General features: G+C 46.7%; 1 protein-coding gene across 2 annotated transcripts in view; it reads left to right on the forward strand.

Moving 5' to 3' along the window:
* UBE2N (ubiquitin conjugating enzyme E2 N) overlaps nucleotides 1-16,099 on the forward strand; it is a 71,353-nt gene that overhangs the window by 41,357 nt on the left and 13,897 nt on the right. For both annotated transcript variants that reach the window (XM_078674556.1, XM_078674565.1), the window contains exons 2-3: nucleotides 6,287-6,533; nucleotides 6,710-6,850. In XM_078674556.1, coding sequence (XP_078530682.1) covers nucleotides 6,287-6,533; nucleotides 6,710-6,850 — 388 coding nt within the window. The remainder of the gene's footprint in view (nucleotides 1-6,286; nucleotides 6,534-6,709; nucleotides 6,851-16,099) is intronic.

Here is a 16,099-nt window from a genome sequence, read left to right on the forward strand (position 1 = left end):
TGTGATGGGGAAGGATAAGTGAGGGAAATAGCAATTTCAGGTTGTATTAGCTGCCTGTTATAATTCATGATACATGTTCCACGTTGAATTTCTGGTGATGACCAATTTTTTTTTCAATACATCGCATAATCTGTATGCAATGGTTAGCCCATCCACACTGTAAATATTGTTAGTCTTGGAGAAAAGAGATGGGTAGATGGAGTACAAAGCTGCTCCCCCTGGATGACCAGTCTTAATCATCCCACAAGTAATGCTTAATGAAAACAAATGTTAGATATGATGAGGGATGGACTATATTAAAGTCCCTTTGGATTTCCGCTGTATTTGGCCACTTCCTTCATGCATTGGGGCTATGTCCAAATGTCCTTTTTGGTTGCAGCTAAAGACTTCTTGGGGACATTAAGAAAGTTGACGGGCATTTTGCCTGTTGTTTGCCTTTGTGGTTTGTAACTCAAGTTGTCTTTCTTTCCATTTGCTTGCTTTATTTGTTTTATGCTGTCTAGCATTAGTTTGTACCTTCCCATGCCCAAACCTTATTTACAGTATCCTTCCGAGTGCTCCCTTTCTGTAAACCGGTGTGTAAATCTAGTTCTTATCCCGTCGCATTTGGTGTGCATTCAGAGACTAAGGTCAAATGTCAGCTGATGTCTTCCGAGGGTGCTGGTTTACTTTTCTTTCTCTGCCTTCAAAGTGAGAGGATTTATGTGACAATCTTGCTGGATACTGGCGGTAGGAAAGAGTTTTTTGTCTAGCACACACAATTAGAATTTAAATGAACTATTAATATTTCAGAATAAGAAACCCAGATGAAGCACATCTATTTCTGAAGTGTGTTGGAAACAAATCCTTTAATGTGATCAAAACAAATCCTTACGCTAGTTGATGTAATTTCCACACATTTTCATTGTGCGCAGTATGGTTTTATTAGTAAAACTGTAAGTCTGTCCAAATTTAATGACCATTTAACCCCATGCGCGCTGCGCGTTTTCCCGCTGTGTGCTGAGAATCGCGAAATCCCGCAGTTCATGACGAGCTCAGCTAGTCATGAGCGTACGAGAGATGTACCTCATGACGAGCTGAGCTCGTCATCAGCGTGGAAGGAGTGTGTTGTGTAATGCTACCACACCGTGCATACTCAACTCCACACCACTGCTGCACTCTGCGCCACTCCATTCCTCTCCAATCCTCTCTACTCTGTGCCACAACTCTATGCCAATGCACTCTGCTCTACACCACTATACTCTTTGCCACTGCACCCTACACCACTCCAGTCTAGGCCACACCTCTCTGCTCTGCACATCTCCACTTTATACTACTCTTCAACACTCTACGCCACTGTACTTTACTCTGTAACACAACTCTATGCCCCTGCACCCTACGCCAATCCACTGTATGCCACTCTAGTCTACTCTTCCCCACTGCACTCTATGCCAATGCACTCTGCATCACGTTCTACGCCATTACACACTATGCCACTCTACAGAACTACACTCTACCCTGCAGCACTCCATTCTACGCCACTTCACTCTGCTCTGAAATCTGCTCTACGCCACTCTATGCCATTGCACTCTGTCACTCTACTCTTAACCACTGCACTCTACGCCACTGCTGTCTACTCCACTCTACGCTACTGCGCGATGAAACACAACTCTACAACACTACACTCTCCACCACTATGCTAGTCTCTGCATCACTGTATGCTTCCCTACTCTGCACCACTGGACACTCTCCCACTTAACTCCACGCCACTGTCTCTATGCCACCGCACTCCGCACAACTGCTCTCTGCATCACTCCACACTGCGCTCTGCTGAGCCTCTGCGCTACTGCGCTCTGCTGAGCCTCTGCGCTGCACTATACTATGCACCACTAATATACGATGCTGCATTATACGCCTATGAAATTAATGTCACTATACTCTGCAACACCTTCACCAATGCACTCTACACCAATGTATGGCACTCTACTCTATCAACTCCAGTGTATGCCACTCTACGCAACTCCAATATACAACACTCTACTCCACTCTTTGCCATTCTACTCTACAACACTCCATTCCACTCTCTGGTACACCGCTAACTTTTAGCCATGCTGAATAGCAGACCGTGGTTACCAACATGGCTAAAACACTAAAGCCAAAAGCTTTTGCATAGGCAAGACCTTTTGGTTTTGCCAGTGGTATTTTTGTATTGAGTAACTTGGTTTAAGTCGATGTATGGTGGCTTTCTGACAATATAGACGTATTTTGTAATAGCCAGCAGAGTAGAGGGTAAACTGAGTACAGATGGTCATAGCATAGTTGTGTTTTGGTGAATTTGTGACAGTTGGCGCATTGCTGTTGTCCAGCATTCATTCATTGCAGCGATCTTGTTGTAATGTTCCTGTGACTCTTGGGCACTCATGAGCAGTGTTCTGCGTCAGAAGACCTGATTTTTCTGCATCACTTCCAAAAGGGACCAGTTTCTGCTCTTTCTGTAATGTCAGTAGTTTTGTATATTTCATATCTTGCCAATGAGTGAAAATGCTGTTTTATCTTTTTATTTTTCTTATGGGGAGGATCTTTGAGTAGCGGTTCTCCATGGATGGTGCAAATCACTTTAAAGTAGACCTACTGGCTATCCGCATCCAGTACTTAGAGCACCAGTGTCTTTTTTTTGTCTTGGGTGGATGTGAAGAAGCAGTCTTGGCTGCAGTGTTTTGAATTGTCTGTGTTTTTCATAGTAGGAAGCTGGAGGCTACCAGATGCAAGCCAATTGCATAATTCCTCATGGTATTATGAGGGTCAGAATGTCTTGCAGTTTCAGAGGGTACACCAGTTGAGGGGAAATTGGTCTTTGTGTCAGCTTTATATATAAAGTAGTCCGTGTATATATTTTTTTATGTGGATTTCCGAGTTAAGCTTGAATTCATGAACTCATTGAAGTTTTTTAACACTTATGATGTTGCTGGTGGAACCTCTATTCTGTTGGACCATTTCGTAAGTTTATACTTCCATTGCCCACATATCATAATGCTTTTTTAGCACTGGTTAGCAGTGGTAAAGTGCACAGTACTAATATCAGCAAAAACTAGGTCAGAAAAAAGTGGAGGAAGACTGGAAAGCTGGGGCGTGGGGGAGAGACCACCCTAAGGCTGTCTGGTCTAACTTTTTCACTATTGCTCTTTGTTAGAAGTTAAACATATCTGTATAGCCCCTGGTATGGTTCTGATTCTTCAGGGTACATGGAGAAATTTTTTCTAGTTAAATAGTTTCCCACCACATACAAGGCAAGAAGTCCTGTAGAGCTTCACTGTCAGAATGGGTGTTACTATATTTTAAGGCAAAGATGGTTTGTGTCCTTGCTCCTTTTAATGGCGCACACAAGAAGTCTTCAATGTTAACAGTGCATCTCTGATTCAAGTGTTGCCCAGGTTGTGATCCTTCACTAAAGGAGAAGAAAATACTAACATTTCTCAATACTGGTACTGTAACCGGACACATATGCAAGCTCGTATGGCCAAATCTGAAGTATGTTACCTCCTTCCTGCTTTTAGAATTTGTTTTGGATAGGCTCAGTTTTGAGATTTTTGAAAAATATATACAGTTATGCTATCTGACATGCATACTTATTCCTTGAACGCTTTGGAAGTTAAATATAAGCAGTCGAGGAGAGTCACATGGTTAATGAGTTTACCATTTGGTTTTAATTGTACAAAATGAAAATAATGGCAGTGGTTATCATGCATACCTTTTTACATATTTCCAACTGATGGGTTGTCTTTAGTAAGCTCTAATTGCAAAAAAATGATTTCATTTCCTCCTGTGGGAAGTCTTAATTCCTGTGCCTTGAGTCCAGGAGCCAGGATGTTATGGTTGACCCTGACCAAGGACATTGACGAATCTAATAATACAAAAGTTCCCCCACCTATCCTATCCACAGAATTATTCATCATATCCATTGCGAAACTTTGGACTTATTCTTTTCCATTCTATGGTTAAAACTGCCAAGAAATTAGCCACTAGTTTGTAAGTGGAGTTAATATATATATATATATAACTGTCTTCCCCAGAAGATGGCTTGCTGGAAATATATGGGATACTTGGTGGTGGTTGTTTGGATTCTCCAGATTCGGAGACGTTCTTAGAAAGAGTAGTTGCCATTAGTAGCTTCCTCTCTGTTGGTACCACAAATGTGCCCCTTGAGGAACTTCCCATGTTTGCCTGTCAATGAAGCAAATGGTTCACGGAGCTTAACAAAATAATGAACCAGCATACAGCGCAATCTAAAACCTTTGTCAGAGCCGCAGTGTCCGTTAATAGCAAAGGCTTGATTATCTCCTTAAAAGAGAGATCTCCCATACACAATCTCATGTGAAGTACATAGTCCTATTTTTGCAGCTAAGGGTCTAGCTTAATTTTGGTATATTTGACTACATCCAGGAAAACTCAGAGACCGTGAATGGTTAAAATACTGCGATGCGTGCTTTGTTGAAAGCCTAGAGAGAACTTTCTAGCCCCATTACTCCTTATGAAAGCTGGATGTAGTTAGTACTTCTTAAAACTAAATCAGCCGTTACTTGACGATGAAAGATGCTTTATCGAACGTTTTGGTAACAATCTCTATGGGAATGAGGATTGTTGTTCACTTTCGTGCAAACCCCTTTAATAGCCTGAATGCGCACGATGTTCTTGACAAATATTTTTCGTTCTTTTCTTATAAATCAAACCATTGAACTGGATTCGACACCCAGATAGAAAGATTATGCATAGGAGGAAAATTCGAAACATGGCAAGCTGTAAAACGAATTTTATGGTACTTAACTTGTTCTTTAATCGTATAATTTGGCATTCTCCGACTATTCCTACTCTGTGATACATAATTCCCTTATATTTTTTAATCTGTGGTTTACTTGCACACCAGTGTGAAATATTGACGAAGTGTTTTAGTACGATTGTAAAACCACCGATAATGTTAAATAGAATTCGGATTTATAACTTTATTGTTATTTCACCCATTAGAAAGACAATGGGTTTCCATGTAATTAAGATCTCTACTTTGTGGGAGGGTATCCCCTACCTTTTTTTCATAGTAACCTTGGAGGTTTTTGCCACGTTGGGGTGATAAAGGCTGATGTTACGCACCTAAACCAGTATTAGAGAGTGGTGCATTTAGAACCCTTTCTCGCATAAAACCGTGTCTCCTGTTTGTGCTGACAGTTTTTGGGTCTCACTTCTAAAGAAGAAGGTAATTCTGTTGTTAAAGTCACATTTTCTGTGGCCTGTTCACGGTCTGTACAGACTCACTGGCCTGGATTATTGCTGCAGCATTAAGTAACAACGTGATAATTTGGTCTGTGCCAGTATTGCGAACACCTTGTCTCCAGAGATGTCATAGAAACATTCCCATTTATTTTTCATTACGTTACACAGCAACAGCGTCCTGGTCAGGGTATTGAATAGGAGCAGGTGAGAGGTTCTTTCCTGCTTTTGAAGAATGCAGGAACAGGCGTCAGTCCATGCAGTATGCAAAATATAGACGTTGCTACTTGTCATTGTTCCTTTGCTGTGACCAATTCTGGGCCAATTTGGTACCCAACTACGCATTGTGCTACTGAGCGTGTGTGGCAGCATGTATACAAGTCCACCAAATAGCTTTTTTTTTTTTTTTAACTTCTATGATCGTGAATATCTTTCATTACAATTGTATTCCTGCAAAGATTCTAAATATGCCCATCAAGTTTTTTTTTTTGGGGGGGGGGCGTGGGGCTTCAGATTTTCAAGCTGGGCTTGCGAAAATTTTAGGATGTTCATACTTGGGGAAAAACTGGAACTGATATGCAAATGTGCAAAACTCTATATTGTGCACTGAGCAGTTTTTTTCCTTCACAACTTTAAATCGAAATTTTCTATAATAGCAAAAAGAGTGAATTTAGGGTAACTGCTAACCCGCCTGCAAACGTTAGTGGACTATAATTCAGCAGTTTTTATGAGTACTTAAAATTTTATAAGTGAAAATGCAGTTTTAGGACCCTGTCACCCTAATAACATTTTCTGACATACAGCACACTTAACAAAAAAGTACTCGTCGAAATAACTTTGTGGGGATGTTTGGTTACACAACTCAATGCTTCCCAAAATGCCGTTTCTCGGGAAGTAGCGTCACGCATTCGGACTAGTCTGTTGAAATATGTATTTTTAGCATTTGTGTTTGTAGGTGATTGTTCCCATTTCTGTTACATTCTTGATAAAATCCTGCCTCTCAATGTCAATAACAAGGTTGTCTTCAAAGTTTTTTTTTTTTTTTCAGGAAACCCAGCGCTTACTGGCCGAGCCTGTTCCTGGAATAAAGGCAGAACCAGATGAATGCAATGCACGGTATTTTCATGTGGTCATTGCAGGTCCACAAGATTCCCCATTTGAAGGAGGGGCATTTAAGCTTGAATTATTCCTTCCAGAAGAATATCCAATGGCAGCCCCTAAAGTACGTTTCATGACCAAAATATATCACCCTAATGTAGACAAATTGGGAAGAATCTGTTTAGATATTTTAAAAGGTAAGTCTTGGCATTGCTTCCTTTCCTCCCAAACTATTCCCGTCTGTGTGTTGTGATTTAGAAGCCATGCTCTTTACAAATAAAATATGTGTTCATCTTAAATTCAAATATCTGAACTAAGGAAGTAACATATTTGAAGAACGCTTGCCTATTTCATTACATGTTTTTTTTTCTAGATAAATGGTCTCCTGCTCTGCAGATCCGCACAGTTCTGCTATCAATTCAGGCTTTGTTAAGTGCCCCCAATCCAGATGATCCATTAGCAAACGATGTAGCTGAGCAGTGGAAGACCTGTGAAGCCCAAGCCATAGAAACGGGTACTGTATGCTTTATGGCGTCTCAGCTTTGAACTTAAAAAAAAAAAATGTAACATGTTAGTTCTCACGATTTTCCATGAACTGTTTTCATCACTGTGCTTGATTGAGGTTTGTTGTAAATGTAAGTAGTCTCAAGAACTCTCAAAATTAAGGTAACTGTCCCTTGTACAACTTTATTTGTTCCCTCCTAGTTTAAAATTGTAGGTTGCTGTTCAGGATAAATGCTCCCTGTTTGCTATCAAAATGGTTTGTTTAAACGGCATACAAAACATACAAGTGTTAATTGTGGTTTAGGCATGCACCACGCATTTTACATTTATTTAACTCCTCACACAGGGACTGCCTCTTGGTGGTATTTAGTCTCTGACAAACATATTGCCATATGTTTTTTCATACATTTGTTTAGAAAGGAGCATAGACGTTAATTGGAAAGCAGCTGTTTAAGAGATACAGTTAGAACGCTGGGCATTTTTTAAAAGCCCTATGGGATAGTTTGTGCTTTACAGGCCTTTCATTGCAGCACTGCCCTTTATAATTGGAAAAAAATGTTTACCCATGGAGGGGCCTACCCTCGCCCAGCGAAGCTTAACATCACACAAATGCTTAATGCCTCCTACCGCACAGAGGCCACACGTCCCAAATTAGACCTAGGTATAGATTTCAGAACTTTAGTGATTTAGCAAAAATGTTTCTCACTGCCATCCACAAGTGCATATGTTGCATCACCCCTTCCTTGTAGTTGTCAGTTATTATTTGTAACAACTGGGAAGATGATCCTGAATAAGGTAATCAGAAATGTGGCAATTGTTTAATCCCCCTGCCCCTCCCCCCCCTAAAAAAACCCAAGTATGTGTCCATTCGGATGGCGTTTAAATGCCCACCCTGCACCATGAGATCCTAAATCTAATGGGACCCAACCTCCACATTTTTACTCTAGTTTGAGCAAGACATTATTTGCAGCATTAGTGTCCGATTTACGACAGAAGTAATTGCATCTAATTCTGGCCAGAATACCATGCTAGAGCTGAGCAGTTCCGTGTTCCAGTGCTTAGTCATGAACCCAGATAAAAAGCCAAGCAGATTATCCTTCTGATGTGAAGGGATGAGGGGGTGGGGAGAAGGTGGGTTAAGGCCATACAAGATACCTGGATTGAAGTAATTTCACGCTAGTGGAGGTTGGAGATGAGGTCGGTCTTCAGTTTTAATGCATCCAGAATTGTTTGCATTTTTAGTGGAAAAATAAATTCACATTTGCTGCTATTTGAACAACTGGTTCTTTTTGTATACGATTATGGCACTTAGGATTTCCTCCAAAGCAACCAGTTCTAGAAAATGTACAATTCAATTTCTGGTTGAGAAGAATGTCAAATTTGTCCACACTAACTGATTTAGATAAACGTATCAAGTAGCATTGTTTATTAGAGATGTATTTTGAGGCAGGTTCACAGAAAAAGGTGCTATGCCATGCAGATAATTGAAAGCATTTTTTATGGGATTAAAAGATTTATTGACTTCGCACACCTATTGCTTAACTTCATGCCTATTGCATTAGGTATGCTTTGATAGTTGTAAAATAGGTGTCTCCGTGTCTTTTGACCTCTGTCTCTGAATGCAGAGCAAACTTGACAAAAGATAAATACAAAATTTAAAGGCATCTTTATTTCTCATTCACTTCTATGTGAACAGAACTGCTATAATTTATCAGCTTGCTAGAATGGGCGAGTAGGCTCTAAAAATAGCCTGCCTTGGTGAAATCTGATTAGCCATTGCAAGTGGGCGAGTAGCTTTCTCGAGGCCTGCTAACCGGTAGAGGTGCACTCCTCCTCACTCCCATTAATGCCAGTCCTCCGTCTCATTGTGTTTGACAAGTTACTGAAAGTGGAGGTATAATAAATAGTACCCCTTTACCTTGTGCTGCAGTTGTGATCTGGAAAGGAAATCACACAATAGATATCCTGGCTTAACCAAGCCATCTTCGATCATATCGTTGTCCAAAATGTAGAAAGTACAGTGTATTCGATTTTCCCTGCATTCTCTTGAGTTAAAGTATACCATTACATTGTTTTTTGTTCATGCTGGTGGAGCTGTTTAGGAACCAGTAGATGTAGAGGCTGGAGGAATCGTTGACAGATATGGTACTATTGGTAGGGTAGAAATTTGTCTGCCAATGAGTCACTACCCTGAAGTGCTAAGACCTCAAAATGTGGGTGGTTTGGTAGATGACCACTAGGAGGTGGGTAGTGTCTCTTGCGATATTAATGACCTGACCCAACCACATCAACAGATCAAGGCTTCTTTGAGGCTTAGTTGCGTCCTCATTTAAGTAAGAACAATGAAAATAGCTTCCAATGACAGAATGTAATCAGAAATTCTTGTGAAATGAAGGCGGGGGATGCACAGAGATAAACAAGTGAGGGACAGAAGCATCCCATTAAAGATTAATTTGTCGCAGTAGAAGGACAGAAACAGTTATGAAATGGGGCACGGAAAAAGCCTTGGGGTTGTATGATGTGTAGTGAACATGGCACAGTTTAATTTAAATTGAAGGTGGAACATAGTTGTTTTCCGTATTGGTTTCAGGCGAAGCACGGTAATTTTTTTTTATGGTTCAGCATGGACTCTATTTAACAAGATAAATATGAAAAAAAATTGTTGGGTGTAAGGCTAAAGGAATCCCCAAGTAGATCCAAGGACAGTACATACGTTTCAATAAAATATCCTCCTGTACAGAGGGAGCAGTCCTTGTGCCAGCTCCCTCTGCAGCCGGTCTACCTGCTGCCCTCTATTTTTGCCTCCTCTGCTAGTTCCCTGCTCTATTTTTGCCTCCTCTGCTAGTTTCTTGCTATGTTTGACCTTTTCTGCTCATTGTTCTACCCTGTTTTGCCTTTCTCTGCTTGTTTCTTCCCCCTGCTGTTTCCCCTCCCGTTTCCCCTCCCCACCCTTTCCCCTCCTCCTGCCATCCAGTTTCACACCTTCCCCAGGACCTGCTTAATGGAGGCTGCGGCGCAACCCCATTGAGCAGGTCTCCATGCCAGCTGCCCCTGCAACAGTTCTCCTTTCCAGCTAGCCCACATTTCACTGCCCTCTGTTGCCAGTCTACCTGCTGCCCTCTGTTTGTGCCTTCTCTTTTTTCCTGCCTTTGGTTTTTCTTTTTGCGGCTCGTTTTTCTGCCCTCTGCTTGACCTTTTCTGCTTGTTTTTTGCCCCGTTTCACCTTTTCTGCTAGTTTTTCTGTCCTCTGTTTGCCTTTTTCTGCTAGTTTCTTCCCGCTTTCCGCCATTTCCTCAAGACCTTGCTATTTTTCTTTTCTTTTTTAAACAAATTTCATTTGTCTAGTTTCACATAAATTTCAGGGCTCTGCATTCCAGAGACAACTGCACACATCAAATACACAGTAATCATGACTTTTATGCATAATAATAGCAAACCGCATTATAACAAACCCCCCCCCCCCCACTTCCCCCGGATTGCGCCTATGTCAAAGTCCATCCATTTTGTAACTTTACACCCGAGAATCACAGTCCCTCCGGGTTGTCCCGCCCTGCTACCTTTTTAACATGGCAACTGCATATGAATCAGTCCGGCAAGCGTGCCTCTATTTCCCGTGGCGGGTCCAATTCTAGACCCCGGTAGTCCGCCCACCTCTTCCATATCTTGTAATGTTTGCGCGGGCAACCCCTGGCAAGGAAAACAGGTTGTTTGAGCACCATACAGAAATCTAGCCCAATTTTCCATGCGGCCACCCATGGAACCCTGGGCGCCTTCCAGTCCCTGGCAATATCCCTTTTCGCTAACGTGAGGCCTAATAGTAGAAGGTGACGTTTGTAAAGATTGCCCCCCACTCCCTCCATAACATGCAGCAGGGCCAAACACGGCGTGCAGGGGAGCTCCCAACCCAACACCTCAGAAAGGCAGGAGTATATCCCCCTCCAGAAGCCATGTAGTGAGAGGCATCTCCAGACCGTATGTAGGAGCGTACACTCCTCCCATTGACAACGGAGGCACTCGGGAGATGCAATCATTCCCGCCCTCCACAGGCGCTCTCTAGTGAAGTACACTCTGTGTAAGTATTTAAATTGCACTAGCCGCAGGCGCGTTGCTATCGCCGCCCCTCACGGGCCCGCTAGAGCCTCAGCCCAGTCCTCCCCCTCCGGTTCACCCACATTCGCCTCCCATGCATTCTTAAGCCGCTGCATACTGGGGGGAACAGTGAACGACCAACATCTGGTATATGCGGAAGATCTTGCGGTCCAGGAGATCCCCCATGAAGACCTTCGCTTCTATGAGGCTAAAGTCGGGGAGAGACTCCAGGCTAGGGGCGAGGGCGTGTCTAAATTGTAGATAGCGGTAGAACTGGGATTGCGGCATCGCACATTCTTCCTGCAGGTTCTGAAATGATTTGAGTTCAGAATATAATAGCGTATGTAGGGAATGGCGTCCCATAAGCTGCCGCTCAACCACATATGCCGAGTCCCCCCTGTCCCCATACCACCACTCATTGAGGACCAGCAGATGCGAGGCTTGATGACAGGAGAGGACATCTGTTGAAGCGAGACCTCCAGAGTAGGTAGACAGGAAACATGTGTGCAGGGCCACCCTCACCTTGCCCCCCTCTTACAGAAACTATCCCAGCGCTGCGTTCACTTGCCGGAACCATCGGGGTGGGATTTGGTATGGATGGTTCTGCAACTGGTAGAGGAGTCGGGGGAAGCGCCACCATCTTAAAACTTGCGACCTACCATATATGGACAGGGTGATGCAGGACCACACCTTAAGATCTTCCCGGGTACGGTCCCACACCGGGACCAGATTGTGTTCCCAGGACACCGCCGGCACATCAGACAGGAAGACCCCCAAATATTTCAGCCCCCCCAACGCCAATTGAACCGATGCAGCCCATGCTCCCATTCCCAGTCTACCTCCCCCCCCCACTCCGCCCCGCCCTCCCCCAGGACAGATTTACGTGGGTTCATATACAATCCTGAGGTTTCCCCTAATATCTGTAGTATACGCAGCAATCGCGGCCCTGACTTGTCAAGAGCGGTAAGAAAGAACAGGACGTCATCTGCGTACAGTGCTACTCTGTCAGAGACCCGGCGCCCACTCAAAACCCCGAAGCTGGGCATCCATGCGCACCAAGGCCGCCAGCGGATCCACGGCCAGCGCAAATAGATACGGGGAGAGGGGGCAATCCTGCCGCGTGCCCCGCTGAATAGAGAAAGAGCGAAAAATCGCTCCCCCACCCGCACTGACGCCGTCAGAACGGTGTATAGTAGCATTAGATAGGCCAGAAATCTCTGGCCGAGATGAAGTTTCCGCAGTAGGTCGAATAGATATACCCAGCTCAGGGAATCTAAGGCCCTATCCAGGTTGGCCAACAAGAGCACCACTGGCTCCCCCAGCTGCCCACTGGCCGCCACTGCCACGTGTGCGCGCCTGATGTTGTGACGGGTCACCCTCTGGGGCATGAACCCAGCCTGGTCCGGGTGTACCAGAGTGGAAATATGTGGTAGAAGCTGGTTGGCCAGTGCCTTGGCCAAGACCTTCACTTCCACATTCAGGAGTGAGATGGGACGGTATGATGCATGCTGCTCCGGAGGTCTGCCAGGTTTGAGGAACACCACCACCTCAGCGTGTCTCCAGTCCGGGGGAAGCGAGCCGCGCTCCCGCGCCGCCTCCACCACGGGCCGAAAGTGTGGGGCCAGCTGTACAATTTAAAAATTTTTTTTTTTTTTTATTCACTGCCGAATCCGTTCGGTCCCGGAGCCTTCCCGGGATACAGTTCCCCCAGGGCCGTGCCGAGCTCCTCGTCCGACAGCAGCCGGTCCAGGCCGTCCTGCACCTCATCCGAGATGGCCTTAGGTGGAAGGTCATCTATAAATTTGGCTATAACCGCGGCTGTGAGGCATTCATTCTGTGCGTAGAGGTCTTCCTAATACACAGCACAGCTTTCTGCAATAGCTGGGGGCTCGATAAGCGGCGCCCCCGTGGGGCCCAAGACTCTCGGCCGGGCCTGGGAATGAAAGGCACCCTGGCATAGTTGGTGCAGCATCTTGCTGGATTTGCCCCCCACCCCCATTGATAGACCCTACTCCGCATTGCCAGCCAAGCCATGGGCCTCATCCAACAGTAGGGCTGCATAGTTTTGCTGAGCCAGTATTAGTTGCCGTCGGGCTGGGCCGCCTTCTGACTCCTGCATTCCAGCGCCTCCACTTCCACCTCCCGACGCAACAATTCCCTCTTTAGCTCCCCACGCGCCCCCATACACCAAGAAATATCCACCCCTCAACGTGGGTTTTAAAGCCTCCCACAGTACCGCAGGGGACGTGACTGACCTCGAATTCACTGCCAGATGGTGATCTATCTCTTCAGCCAGGTGTTCCCTGTAGTCCTCTGCCGCCCCAGACCGATCCGAAATGTGAGGGCTACCGGTGAATGATCCGACAAGCCCCTGGCCATAATGTCAGCCGACACCACCCTGTGCGCTATCCCCCTGGAAACAGAGATAATTGAATCTCAAGAAGGAATCCTGTGTTGTGGAGAAATAGGTGTAATCCCGACTGGGTCCATGTAGGTATCTCCAGACGTCCACCCAATCAAGTCTCGTCATTAGAGAGTGTAATTTTACGGGGGGACCATTCTCTACAGCAACCCCGCTCCACCATCTATCCCGGACCTGTTCCATAACGTCATTCCAGTCCACGCCCACAACTGAGAGCGTCTCTGGCATATCCCCCCAGATGTTCAGGAGTCGCTCCACTAAGTTCCATTGCAATGGTGGAGTAGCATATACGCTGCCCAGTGTCGCTGTCTTCCCCAGCTTTGCCCCGAATAAAAATGTATCGCCCCTGTGTGTCTGACCAGTGTTTCTCATGAGTATATAGGGGAATCAGTATCGCCACTCCCCTCGAACCCCCGCGTGAATCCTGAGTGAAAGACGTGTTGGTACCTGTATCTCTGCAGACACAGGGCTTTAGTACCCATTAAGTGTGTTTCCTGTAGCATGAGCACATCGGCCCCGTTCGTTTGGCGTATTGAAGCATGGCCCCACGGTTAACCTAGTCCAGGGCCCCGCGAATGTTCCAACTAACAATGCGCAGGGCACCAGGGGTCACCTGCATCCCACTCTTCGTGTCGGACATCCCAATAGGCCTGTACAATCTTGACCGTTATGGACGTTCCCCTGTGTGTGTGTGTGTGTGTTAAGCTGCAAGAAACCATTGTGGTAGCACAATCTAAAAACCAGAACAAACCCTTAACACCCCCCCCCCCCAACCCCATACCTCACAAACGCTGCGCTGAAGTATCTGTCGTGGTCGGATAGGAGCAGAGTCCCCAACCGGGGGCCAGGAACCATACCTCCCAATGGATCCCCAACTGACCACAAATGCCCCTCGGGCCTACCTAAAACCCTCCCCCACGGCCCACCACTGTGTGGCTGGGAAACCTGCCTGAAATCCATGCCTATCTGGACATTAGTTTACTGTCCGAGGTCTCAACACCTGATGGACCCAAGGATCATTCAGCCGATGCCTGGACCTTGACCTCCTGCTTCCCCTCAGCTGGCCTCGGGGTCCTCTCCGGGCCACCTTGCTCGAGGACCAATCAGATTCCCTACCAGGTGGTGTAAGGACTCGCACCCGCATGGTTTCATCTGTCCATTTGAATACCTCCTCCGGGGAGTCAAAGAAGTGCGTACGAGAGCGGTACACCACTCTCAGGTGGGCTGGAAATAGCAGGGCATATGGGAGCTTGAGATCTCAGAGACAGGCCTTCTCAGCAAGAAAGGATTGTCGCTGCTGCACCAGTCTCATGTAGTCAGGGAATATGAGGATGCATGCATTATTATAGATAAGGGGTTCCTTGGCTCTGGCCTGCTTCAGGATAGCATCTTGATCCAAGTAATTCAAAAGTTTAGTGATGATTGTATGCGGCCGAGCCCCCTGCGGGGGCTTCTGCATAAGTGCCCTGTGAGCCAGCTCCACCACGAAGCAGCGGGAGAGCACATCGGGGAACCAGCCCTCCAGCCACTGTCAAGAAGCGCTCCACGCTGTCCCCCTCGCAGCCCTCTGGGAACCCCACAAAACGAAGGTGGTTGTGCTGAGCACGGCCCTCGGCATCCTCCACCCGCATCGCCAGTAACTTTTGGATCGTTTCCATTGCCGCCACTTTCTTCTTTTGGGCCGTAACATCCTCTTCAACCCCCGAGATGCGGGTCTCGGCCTCCGTAATGCACGCCACAGCATTGCACAGATCTTGTCAGAGCAGCATGACATCTGAGCCGACTGCACCGATTTTGGCATCGAGCATATCCCTGGATTGGGTAATGGCTGCCAGGAGCGCTGCGTTGTCTGGCACCTGCTGGCCCGGCCGCCACACCCGCTCGTGTGAATTTATCAATTGGGCCCTGTTTGGTCTGGCCACCACTGCCCTTATCTCGCGTCATGGTTGTCCACTAGATGCTCCACACAGGCACCCAAGGGCGTCTGGTGCGAATTACTCCAAAAGACCGGCGCAGCCAAGGTTCCCCGCAAATCGATTCTCCTCAAGGGGGGGATCTCACACCCCACCCCGTCCTGCGGCCCGACATGGCTGCCGAACCCCCAACCGGCCTCACCCCCTAGCAAGGGGATATCTGGGGGGCGTAGAAGAGAGAAGGGGGAGGTGGGGTGGAAAAAGCAAAGCGAGGGGGCAATGCTTGTCCTGCTGTCCCTCTCCTGCGCGGTGTCTTTGGCTCCCCCCCCTCCACTCCAGGGCCCGCTTCTTCCCCGATGTTACTGGGAGACTCGCCCACGTCTGGGACTAGTGGGAACCCTGTCAGCACCACAGCCGTGGCCCAAAATGGTGGTCCACTCCTCTAGTACTGGCGAACACTGGCAGCCACCCTTCAACCAAGTCCTTTCCCGGGGGGTGGGCTGTGCTGGGGCCAAGCTCCGTCCCTAGACTAAGCCACCCCCCCTGCGGCCGACACAGCCGCCGAGTACCACAGCTGGCCGACCCAGGAGGAGATCCGGCAACACGGGGAGCTACAGTCAAATCAGCCCCACAGTTAGCAATGTGTGTGCCTCTGGTACCGTAATCACCCTCTCCAAGCTGCCACCACCACCAAGGATCCCTACCTCCGTGGCCTGATTCGGCCACCGCCGTTCGCCGCCGTCCTCCGCTTTTGTGTGTGGCACTCCCTGATGTCGCGTCCGGGCCCTCCTTAGCGCTGTAATTGCAGGGGGGGGGGGGCTGTAGCGGTTAACTT

Source organism: Lissotriton helveticus, chromosome 1_1 (genome assembly GCF_964261635.1).
Source record: "Lissotriton helveticus chromosome 1_1, aLisHel1.1, whole genome shotgun sequence".
Taxonomy (NCBI): domain Eukaryota; kingdom Metazoa; phylum Chordata; class Amphibia; order Caudata; family Salamandridae; genus Lissotriton; species Lissotriton helveticus.